This window comes from Phlebotomus argentipes, unplaced genomic scaffold (assembly GCF_947086385.1).
Source record: "Phlebotomus argentipes unplaced genomic scaffold, Phlebotomus argentipes genome assembly contig_2, whole genome shotgun sequence".
Classification (NCBI taxonomy): Eukaryota; Metazoa; Arthropoda; class Insecta; order Diptera; family Psychodidae; genus Phlebotomus; species Phlebotomus argentipes.
Genome location: NW_026776162.1, coordinates 1,168,244 through 1,180,324, shown reverse-complemented (window position 1 = coordinate 1,180,324; position 12,081 = coordinate 1,168,244). Strand labels below are relative to the sequence as shown.

Below are 12,081 nucleotides of genomic sequence, written 5' to 3'. Positions count from 1 at the left end.
AACGTGGAATTGGTGATTTTTTTCATTCATTGACTGCAGAAAATAAAGAATTACGTGTAGATTTTACTCATAAGTAGAATAATCTTTTATATTATTATGTTCAAGTACAGAAATTTCTCTATGTAATTGTCTTTTTACAAAAATCCCTCCTTATCATTACAAGACCCAAAGAAAAAAGTGTTCAACAGAATCGCTGCTTTATGTGTGTATTTTATTGCACATTATCTTTTAAATTTTTTTCACCTCTTCTAAGTCCTAATCAATAATTTTATTATAGAAACATGAACAAGAAGTAATACTAAGAGTTGGAATTTTTCCTTCTTTCTGAATGTTACATTATTCCATGTCTAATTATCTACTGCTTTTTTTACCATTAATCTAACTTTAATTTTGTCTCTGTCATTTTTTTGGGAAGAAGCTGAAAGTGGAATGGAAAATTTCTGTGAACAATATTTACACACAAATACACATTTTTTCCATCTCTTTGAGACACATTCTATCGCTCGCCCAAATTTACCTTAGAATACTTTAAGGGAAATTGTTCTATGCTAAAGAAAGTACGAGTATTAACTTCCATCAATATCAGAGAGTTGAGAGTTTGTACACAAGTATAAATAAGTCATCGGAAAGTCCATTACAAGTTTTAAGAGAACATTTGCCTTCTCTATGCAGTTTAAGATTAATATGATATGCTTCTATGTCTTCAAGTAACTCCTATAGTTAAGGTATTCTTCCTAATCTACTGATTATAGATCAAATTAAATGTCTTGGAGGATTCTCAAGATAATTACTTTTATAGCCTGTGTCTATACACAATTCTTAAGCTTTATACAATGTAATTTACTGCTCCGCTTCTGCAATTCTCATCTTTCGATGGGGCGCGGGCGGTATCTCGAGGAGGATCGTGAATCGCATCGTAAATTGGCACTGGGAGAGACTGTCAGTATTCCTGTGATCCTCCTCAGACACCCCCGGAAACTCATTCACAACATAGGGAGGATTCTGAGTATTTTCGGGGGAAATCTTCGGGCTCTAGCCTAGAGCGCCTAGAGCGCAGCTTAGAGATCGAGAAAGGAGTGCCGCGGCGGTTTCTACGACGGTGTGGAGTACCAGCCGGCCGCCGGGGCGCCCTTGTGGTAGAGATGGAAGCCTGTGTGATGGGGGAAGTACTGGGATTGATCCAGTGAGCCATACGCCTCGATTGAGTTGGCCGCGGCCGCGTGGTGCATCGCCGCGGCGGCAGAATAGGGCTGCGGCTTCAGGGGCAGAGGAGGGGCCGCCGGATCGGAGGTGGAGTACTGGCTCCTCAGGGCCTCTCCGTAGTCGAATCCCGTCGAGGTGGGATGAATGGCGGGAGCCTTGTTGGCTGCTGGATTGGAGTCTCGTGGCGACACCGACGAGGGCGGCGTCATGGCGTTGTGGTAGTCCATGGAGGCCGGATATCCACCGTAGCTGGAGACGAGATTGCTGAAGGCATCACTGGGCTTCTGAGCGCCGTGGCCGTGCAGCAGGAATTGATTGTCGAAGGAGGATTCGCTGCCTGGAGGAGTAGGAAGAGGGCCCGTCTGGGCTGCGTCTGAAATGTAGGAGTCTTCAATTAGACGATTGGATATCTGCTGGCCAGAGAGATGAAATGCCGTGCCCATTCTCACCTGTGTAGAAGACGCCCGAGGGCGCTGGTCGCGTGGTGGCACGGATGACGCTCTCCCGGTTGGCGTAGAGCTGCCTGAGGAGCGCCGTGGCGGGCATGGGCGAGGTCTGCTGGTGGAAGTGATGGTTGTGATGGCCAATCCACTGGATCGTGCTTCCCTTGTCCTGTTGCTGCTGCTGCTGCTTCAGCAGGGCGTCCGTGCTGAAGTCCGTGGTGGACTGCGCGGGCAGATGCTTCGACATGGCATTCTCCAGGTTCTTCACCTACAATATCGTGAACTGTAACACCCCAAGTGCTCGGCGGCACCTCAGCGGTGTGGCACTCCATGCACTCACCGAGCTCTCGCTGTGTTCCTCCGCGTGCCGATGGCCCTCCGGATTCGCGATGGGCAGCACAGCGGCCGGCGCGGGATCAGTGGGCAGACTCTCCACCTCCTCCGTGCGATGTTTCCGCTTCTGGCCTCGCCTGGGCGCCGGGATGCTCAACAGTGGCGTCGTGGCGTCCTCTGCCGGAGCCACCTTGTCCACAGCGATGGATGTCGCGTTGTTGGGAGCAGTTGCACCTGAGCCAGCATTGGCATGCGTCCGGGCACGGGTTCGCGGCTCAGGTGTTTCGGGCTTGGGGGATTTTTGGGGATCATTGGGGCGATTGGCCGAAGGCCCAGGTTGGCCGTCATTCGAGGGATCTCCGCCTGGCGATCTGGCGCCATTGTCGTTGGTCACCTCCTCGCGCTTTATCGTCTCCATGCCGTTCTCCATCTGGCAGCAATCCAGGATCATGTTGGCGTACTCCTTTGTGCTGATGACGTAATTCACGCAAATTATGTTCTGCTCGTCAGCATTCTTTGAGCTGCAAACAACCGTGGCGCACGTTTGAACCCACGTGAATCCTCCGTTCTTATTCATCAATCGCCAGTAGTGAGTGAGGACTTGTCCTTTATTGATCACTGTTACGGAAGTCAGAGATTACTCAGTTTGAAGAGTTGGAAAACGAGCTAAAGGTTATCTATACTCACAATCAACGTGACATTTTCTAAGTTTATTACCATCCTCAGCATGGCAGAGAGTATACAAGTTCTTCCCAGTTATTTCCTCAGCTGTGTAGTCCAGCAAATCAGAGACTCTGCAAGCGAAAGCAGGTAATTAGAATCATAAGAATTGTTGACCATCTCTAGAAAGCACTCACTTGGGTTCACAATGCGCTATTCGGAAGTCAAAGTTGATCCTCGTGACGAACATGTCGGACTCGAGGCGTATCTCGTGAACTGAGGGCGGCGGGAGGGCAATCGCGAGGGCCACCATGCCCAGAAGAGGCGGTTGTGGCTTCCTTGTGTGCGAGAACGTGTACTGGGGCCTCAGGCGGCAGAGCATAAGAACCACCTGGAAAGAAGAAGATAAGGACGAGCGTGAAGGTGATTTCTCGGAGTCCGTGCAGACATCGTCTAGCTAAGAAGTATGTCCAATTGGAACAGTCAACAACAAACAGCGACTAAACGCTTCATATCATATTCGATACTGATCAATTAACCCAGTCGTGTTTCTCATTCTCAAAACTCATTTCTCCTCACGAGCCGAGAAGGCTCCAGAGGATGACATCGTAAAGAGATGATATTCTCCAGAACAACAGAAAACAATCAGAAGGGAACAAAAGAGTCAAAATAAGAGCGATTCGACAAATTTGGCATTTTTTTTCGATTGATTCTGAACTTGTGGAAAATTCCGATACTTGCACAAAACTGATTTAATTGATACGTACCGAATAGTGGGACGCTGTCGATTTACCAACTTTGCCACTGTTGTGAATTGGCTTATCGGAATCCTCGCTTACCTGCAGATGGAGACCTCTTGTCAGTTTCTGTACAATTTTTCTTCAATACAATAAGAAAAACCTACAATTCAGGGGTTTTTGTACCCCCCCTAAAAACGAACAGCAAATTGAAGAACCGACAATGTTTAGGTGCTTTTGCCTTCTAATTAGATCATTCCAGACACAGCTCAGCACTTTTCAATGCAATTCACACTGCATTCCCCATTGGAGAAGTGCTCCAACTGAGCATTCTCATCCACTTTGGCGCAATTGTGATGTTGAGAATGGGAGAAAAGGTGTGGAAGAGGGGGAAAATCAATATGGTGCAAAAATGGTAATGCAGCGGAAGAGAAAAGGGATGCGCTTGTAAAATTCGTGTGCGGGTGTAAGCAAATTTTTATCGTTGCCTGTAAAATTTTGTTGCAAAGCATTTGCGAGTCAATAAAAATATTTGCAGAGCATTTTATCGACACCCATTTGCCATCATCATTCCGATAAAATGTTGCTCATAGTCATTGTCGAAGTTCTCCTCTAGGAGTTAATGTGTGAGAGAGATTCTGCGAAAGGGTGGACGCTAGGGGTGGAAATTTGAATTTATAAAGTTGCACCATCATCAATCAGTCGCTCTCAGGAGAGCCCCTCGAGTGGGAACGATAAATAAGCCCTACTATACAGCTTCTTGTGCACTTGCTGAATTTTTCTGCAGACCTCCTTCGCCCGGAGAATTTGTGTGACAGCCACATCTGAGCCAGACTCGAGGTCTTTTTGGGCGTCTCGTGGTCGTTTCTTATGCTCCTGCCACCACCTTGTACACCATAGTCGCAATCTACCGCCAAATCTTGCACGTCATAACAATAAAACACCTACTTTACGTTGTTAACTCGTTTCGCCCCGCGCGGACGATGGTAGCCTCGAGGAGCGTTATCCCCGCATTGAAAAACAAACAAACAGTGGAGGAAGTCTCTCTGGATGACTGTGGATCGCCTTTTCGAAACCCACCAGAGCGAATGGGGAAGATAAACAGCCACCGAATCTCGCCCTGAGATCTCGGCTTTCTGGGGAAACTCTCACTCTGGATGTAATTCAATCTCATCCTTCTCGGCTGTGACAAATCTTTTGGCGGGCAAATTTGTCTTGCAACACACTGAGATTGAGTTGTATGATCTCGTGAATTTCAGTAGCAAAAAGACTTTATATTGCTCCTCCATGTCTGTGGCGCAGAGAAAACACATTTGAGAAGAAGAGATGAATATTAAGAATGCCTGAGAATTGCGGCTGAAATCTGCGAAATCTCTCATATGCAGAGTATGACGTTATCCTTTTCGGGACTATAGATTACTCTAGAACTTGTCTTACCCTGTATCCTGACGACTTGAAGTGGCATCCTCGCTTGGTGAGCGTTGACTTCATCCGCACGCAGAAAGCTCTGTCGTATCCCTTGAATGCGCTATTTGAGTTGAGCGTCATTGAAGCGGACACTGCAAAGGAAAATCCATCATTCAATACCTGATATATTAATTCAAATTAATCGCAGTTGATGAGGATGACAATTCCGATCGGGAAGATATCCAAAAACTTGAAAACAACGTGAGAACTCCGCTTGGGCTTTCACATGGGCGCAATAAGATTGAGTCATGATGACGCGATGAGGTGTGAATTACCAGGTTCGGGAAGGAGGTGGAACCCATACCGATCAGCGGCGTGACTAATTTCCAACACTGATGATAGAGTATTTTGGGATCATTGAGTGAAATCATTATAATTTGACCATCTTCCCGATTGCGCGACCTCAATGAGACGGAATCATTTCACGCTCATTTCCAACACGCGATGCAGCGTGAAAGATGACTCCCGGCTAAATACGACTCACCGTCAGGATTATTGGTACCTTGTGAGCCACCGCCCTCGTCAGAGCCGCCCGAGGCCGGAGACGCGAGGCCGCCCTGTCCGGCGGATGCGAGACTCAGTCCAAATTGCTCAGCCACTTCCGCATGATCGCTGTGGTGGACGTAGTCGAATATACTGCTTCCTGTCATTTCCACCTGCAAAGAGAGCGCAAGCGAGGCGATCAGTTTGGCGAAGGCGCGGAGCCCCAAAAGGAATTCGCTATTGACACACTTCATGCCCGCCAATTGAACATCCACAATCAATTGGCCAAGTCGGGCAGCGCGATTGGCTTTTCTGTGTCAATTGACACTCTGTATGCAAAGTCCGTCTTCCCGAGTTATTTTGTTATTTGACTCTTGAGTCAAGACGAAAAAAAGCACCACACATTAAACTTGAAGATTGGGCGCGATGGCCAAGATGGCACCAAAATGACGCCTGGCCTGAATGAGAATCACCTCGCCTGGGAGTGGATGCTTCTCCCTCTCTTGCCCTATGTAACTTTCTCAGGTGTCTCTCGGCATTTCTCAACTGTCGGAATTTTTACTTCTTTTCCCATATGCCGCCCCCGAGATACAACCAAGCCAACAATTATAAATGTGTGATTTTACTCACGTAGCAATTTTATAGATTCACCAGAGAGAAAGACGAATAAACAAAGCATTTCACTGTGTGCCGCGGAGGGCGGTAAAAATTTCTTAAATTGTTCAATAAGGAGAGAAGAAGCCTCTCTTGCTAGACATAAGGCTCAAGAGGCAAGTCATTTAGCGTTCCAGCGCGCTGAATTATCCAGAATTTACCAAAACATGTTCGCAAGACTTGTCGCAAGACAAAAAAATCTCAACTTTCTGAGAAATAATTGTATTATGGCCATTACTATTTGCTAGTCTGTAAACAGCTCATGTGACATGCCCCTGATATCTGCCTTCGACGGTTCAAGTGAATATTTCCCATAAACCGCGAGTGTGCGGGTGGAGGCGGTGAGGCTTTTTCGACGCCTATTTTCATATTAATTCATTCACCAACTGCACAAGCACCCGGTCACGTTCATCCAGTGTGATGTTTTACGATTTCTCATAACACTTTTCTCTCCGCAAGCATAACTCTTCGCGCCGAAGGAGCACCACCAGGCACCTCCATCGCGCGATGGCGTCAGAATTAATTAGTTTAACGGAAAAAAACGACAAGAAGAAAATTTATTGGTGAAACACTGTGTTGCTCTTGTTGGGCAATTCAGCGACCAAAAATAATCAGCAATTGCTCAAAGACAATCGCCTGGGTAATTCTGTATTGTGAAATCATTCAGCTTTTGGGCATATAGTGGTGAATTAATTGTGGTCAAATAAAACAGACATTTGATTAGCAGAAAATTAAATCGCCAGCAAAACTCGCAAAGGAATAAAATATGTACACATTTCGCAATTACTGCCATTTGTCGCATTGATATTGGAGTGGGTAAATTTTTTTTACTCCGTTCGGACGAGAGATAATGACTGCGGAGTGTAAATAGAGGGACACTTTTTTGGGGACTCTCGGGAATGACAAAAAAGAGACAGGCGGAGCTTTAGAGGAGAAAGTTGAGCTTGCTATTGGCCATAAACGGCGGAAATTGTGGGAACACACCATTTGAAGTAAATGAAATTATTCGTGGAAAACGCATGCGTACGACTTTATGCTAGAGCATTTACCTCTGGGCTTTGGTGTACATAAAAGCACAATTGTCGCATGAAGATAAATAGTTGGAATTACAAGGGAAATTTTCTCATAAATATTGCGCGAAATTTGCATGATATCTCTGGCAAAGCTTTTCCGCTCCGCAGGCGATTATCGCCAACATTTTCTCTCTCCGTCGCCTGGTTTTTCCGGGGGGCTTCTTGTGACCCAAAATGCAAATTAGGTGTAATTTTGAGGTGCTCAGTGACTCTGAAGATGTGCAGAAGGGAAAAAAACTGGCGAAGCAAGTGAAATATTTGCTGAAGAGGGTGAAAAATGCCCTCTATAGTTTCCCTCTGACGTTCTGTCGAGTTTTTCGTATTGATTTCTGCACTTGGACTCACGTGTCCTGAATCTCGAATGAGGCAGACGATGGGATAATTAAAAAAGAACCTCCTTTTGTTGCCCAGACCAGTTGGTTGTTAAAAATTTCACCAGATTTTACATCGGACGTTATTTTCACCGAAGCTTCAGAGTAATTTGTCACGCAAATTTTAATATCGATGCGCCATGCGGCTGGAATGACACAAGGGCTGAAGATGAGTCTGTATGATTCGCACGACGATTGTCCGACAAGAAGACCCGCAACATTTTGAACCAGTTTTACTTGAATTTAAATGATTTGAGCAATTTTTCCAAGCTTTCCCCGCTTAAGAGCCTGCAATCATCAACCTATGTTTAATTCAGCAAATCGAAATGGACGAAGTTTACCACATTCTTTGGGCATTCTTCGCCACATGCGAGTGCGAAATAGTTGGTGTTCTCTATCCATTGGGATCCTCAACATTTGGTAATGTATGTACCCCAAAGAATCTATCTCTCATCTCATATGGCAAAGCCCCCAAATGGGTGAATCCACCCCCAAATTCGCATCGGAGTCGCGTCTCTCTTGGCGATAGGGTGGAATTCCAGTCACGTTCGCACCGCTGCGTGCCACCCATTCGTAATTTCCCACCCGAGAGTCCTTCCACTTCCCCTCTCCGCGCCGACGATCCCCCGGCCGCCCCCAAGATGGAATCAACACATCCCAGAGACGCTTTCCGAGGCGAATTTTCCACGGAGCTTCCAATTTCCACTGCTGTATTATGACTTTCTGACGCGAAAGAAGGCGCACACAGGCGAGAAAAATGGGGATGATGGTGGGAAATGTGAGAGCTTTCGGAGAGCGCTTTTAGCATCTCCACCACGGGTGAAAGTCACAGTGAGAATGGGATGAAAATGGAAATTATATTGTACTTCAAAATTCACCGTGGCGTGGAAAATTTCCCTCTGCATCACACATCTTGACGCTGACATTTTCGCTCAAGAAGCTTAGGAGAAAAACTCCGCCACTCTCGATAATTGCAGGCATTTTCCTTGGAAGCTGCTATACATCAATTCACTAGAGATTTCTAGGGAAATTTTCTTGATAAAGATGGTAGGAGCTCGATTTTGTGTGCTTCTATATTAACACTTTCCCCGCGGCGAGAAAGTTAAAGGGAAGAAGAGGATTAATTGGACACAATGGCGGGAGATGACTCACCTGTGATAGTCCTAAGTATATTGAAACTGTTTCCGAAATGTACAAAAATCTACCGTCGGCAGCTACAGCTAATGCAAAACCATCCAGTGACTGTGAATAAGAAAGAACAATGTCCAAATCGCGATTTAAAGCATGTTTTATCGCAAGACTTTTCGCTGATAGATTTAATCACCTGCAGAATGTGAGTCCCTTGGTGTTGCTCAAATAAATCTAAAGCTAATCCCGCTGGTGTTCGCCTCGAGGAAGCACCTGAAACGAAGAAAATGCTTTAGTACTCCTTACATGGTAAAGTGAATAAAATTTTTGCCCATAAAATCACCCCTTAAAATTCCACGCGCTGCCGAAGGCGGAGGTCGAGAATCCCATTTAATCCTGATTGGCTTATTGTGTGTCAATCGACCCCGGAAATAAGACCGATAATAATAATATAAATGAGAAAGTGCTCAAAGGGTTGTGTTTTCATTTCTCCTCGCTCGAGGGTGGCAAATACAAGCGCTTATTGCTTCTCTGCACCTTATTTAGTGGGGTCATGAAGTTCTGGTGCATTGTGCATTAAATGAAAATGACCACAGGCGACACTCTGGGCAATGGACTGTCTGCAATTCTCACCATCTCTGATGGAATAACAAGGGGCTGCTCTTGGTTGATTGTTGATTATTTTCTCGCATTCAAGCATGTCTTTCTTGATGAACCTCTCCAAGAGAATTCATACTAAAGGAATGCCCTAATTTGTCCTCTCTGAATATGCGATTGAGACAATAAATTACAATCGTGCAAATTATTCACGAGACTCGCACAATATTGTGCGATACATAAATTATATGTTCTTTGCATATGATAAATGTCACCATCCCCTAAGTATATCTACGCCCATTCCAAACCCACGAAGAAGAGAGATGAAATATTGGAGATTTCTCGATCGAGGCAATTCATCATTTAATAGCATGATAAATATTTAATTTCGTACCAATATTATCTTTTGGGCAATATATAATAAAAAGAAAGAGACGTGCAATAACGCTCACCCCATAAGCGCTTCTTGCATAAGCGTATAATTCAGTACACACGGGGAAAAGAGTGTAATTTGGTGGAGGAAGGCAGAAATTGCAACAAATGAGAGTAAATTACTAATTTATACAATATGAATTTCCACAAATCCCCATGCATGCAGTTGAATTGAGCATAAAAGAGGCTTCCCTCCTTGCAATTGTTGATGATTGTGTCATAATCATGGATATTTTGCCGCCAAAATGCCACACTGCGAGCAACGCCTCACCCTTCAGGACCAGCTCGAACGCACACCACACAGATCTTTAATCGAATTTCAATGTCTGTGACAGCCAAAGACTCACCCTTCACATCATTGGACTCAATCCTTCATCGAGAAAATGTCAGAGCATTTCCAGGAAAGAGCTTCAAGGTGAAATTTAGTGGAAAGTTTTCGCAATAAGTTAAAATGATGGTTCAGTCCCTCATTCGAAATCAACGATAAATTGTGTCTATGTGAAATGATGGAAGATGCCCCGAAGGAGTGCAACAGAAGCATCTTTCTGATTTATCCAATTTCCACATGACTTGATCTTTTAGAAGTCACCCTGATGGATGATTTCGGGACGATATTTGCATAATTTGCACTCGAAAATCACCCATGACAAGTGACTCCGAGAGGAAAACAATATTGTCAGCGATTTTTCATTTGACTCCCGAAGGCAATGGAGTTGGGATGAGACAGAATCACAATTGTACCTTCTGGAGGAATTCACATGGAAATTGGCATGAATTTGACAGAATTTTCCCTCAACTCAAAACCAAATTCCTATCCCTAATCTCTCAAATGATATCGCGAACAAGAGGAAAACTTCTGACCAGGAAAATCAACCGCAAACATCCTGCCACCACCCAATCATCCCCTTTCCCCACCCTCCTGCCGAGAAGGCAGTGAATCGAACGCGATAAAAGGCGAAAGAGTGGAGGATGGCTCATGTACAAAATGGTTGAAGACGCATTGTTTAAAATTCAGTCAGTGCCCCGTGAAAACAAAAACCCCAACGAAATACTAATGGGCTCCGCATTGTTTCTTCACTGGTATCGCACATATCTTTTGTTGTCCTCTTGTCTCTCAAGCGCAGCTCCCACCAACTTTTCCCTGCGCAACTGACTTATTTGTGAATTTATGATTTTCTCCAGGCTGTTGCCAGTCGGTCCGGATGGGGAGAGAAGTGGCTGGGAGCCAGTGCCACAGGAGGTGCAAGAATTTTCAGTATGGCCAATCGTTTCACCAACAGCTTTGCCTCCCCAACTAGAGAGCTTTGAAAAGTGAGGGGTTCGTCGTAAATGTTTAATTATTTCTTTATTTGATATGTAATAAAACATCCTTGATCGTTGAATACAAAACTGATAAAGTGTTTTTTGAAACTCCAATTCAAAATTAATTATTCGTCATTATACGAGTGCGCAGCTATAATTATTCTCATCACTCAATTAGCATTCACTGACAAATACGTCTTAATCACTTTTCAATGATCATTGACAATATCATCTGAAGAATGCTATTGGAATGGTCATGCGTCCGTGGTGAAACACATTGAAAACTATGCACTTGACACCCCTCGGCCATCGGCGAGGGGCGATTCATTGAGAAACTCACACTCTTGCCATTTCCAGACTGCCTGGAATGAGCAATTATAAGAGAAGCGCAGAGTTTTTCTTCTCCCAAGCATAATTGACATTCTGGCGATGGCATGAGCTTTCAGCCACGTATGCAAATACACACAGAGTGTATAAATCTCCGCAATTGCGAGTCTCTTATTTTGAGAGTAAATCCCGCGGAAATTGATCTATTTGGTCATGTGATTATGGGTGCACGCACATGTCAACAATGTAATAAATTCTGCGGCACAAAAGTGATGACACAATTTGAGTCACCCCTCGACAAACAGGTGCTAATAAAATTAGCAGAGTCACAATTTGATTAATTAGACATTGGCCTACCGATGATACCAAAGAGCCCCTCGCGAAGGGTTCTCTTTCATCCCCGAAAGTGGATTAGCGTGGGACAGAATTTGAATAGCTCTCGGCGAAAGGGTGTGTTCGCCTCAAAGGCAAAATTTTGCCCAAAATACACCCACGTAGAATGTTAATTGGTCGCCGCAAGAGAATTTTCTGTGGAAAGTTTGATTAAATTCGCGCGGGGGCAATTTTGATTAAATATCAACTGCCTGTGATACTCCTTGGAAATAAATCATCCTACTTTGGAGGCAATAAATTGTGAGATATTGCCCATAATATTTCATGTCACATGAGACTGAAACATCTGTTTTGGCGGTTGGACAACTTCCTTGGCCAAGGCGAAAAATCATCCCACACACGTATATGAACAACTCCCCACCGGAAACTCCCCAAGAAAGTCTGTGTGTCCAATTAGACTTTATTTATCTCGCATGTCGAGCGGGGAGAGAAAGAGAATTTTATCATGCCACTCCAAGTCAATTCCTTTGTCCAAATG

The 12,081-nt window shown here is 44.7% G+C and overlaps 1 protein-coding gene across 1 annotated transcript in view; it reads right to left on the bottom strand.

Annotated features, from left to right (window-relative positions):
• Positions 1–91: 91 nt before the first annotated feature.
• Positions 92–12,081, bottom strand: part of LOC132263774 (protein trachealess) — a 58,507-nt gene continuing 46,517 nt past the window's right edge. Inside the window, exons 5-14 of the mRNA XM_059763754.1 lie at positions 8,749–8,825; positions 8,577–8,666; positions 5,346–5,499; positions 4,814–4,935; positions 3,407–3,478; positions 2,837–3,030; positions 2,667–2,773; positions 1,987–2,597; positions 1,653–1,914; positions 92–1,576 (exon numbers count right to left, since the gene is read on the bottom strand). Of these exons, the coding sequence (XP_059619737.1) occupies positions 1,092–1,576; positions 1,653–1,914; positions 1,987–2,597; positions 2,667–2,773; positions 2,837–3,030; positions 3,407–3,478; positions 4,814–4,935; positions 5,346–5,499; positions 8,577–8,666; positions 8,749–8,825 (2,174 nt within the window). The 3' untranslated portion in view covers positions 92–1,091. The remainder of the gene's footprint in view (positions 1,577–1,652; positions 1,915–1,986; positions 2,598–2,666; positions 2,774–2,836; positions 3,031–3,406; positions 3,479–4,813; positions 4,936–5,345; positions 5,500–8,576; positions 8,667–8,748; positions 8,826–12,081) is intronic.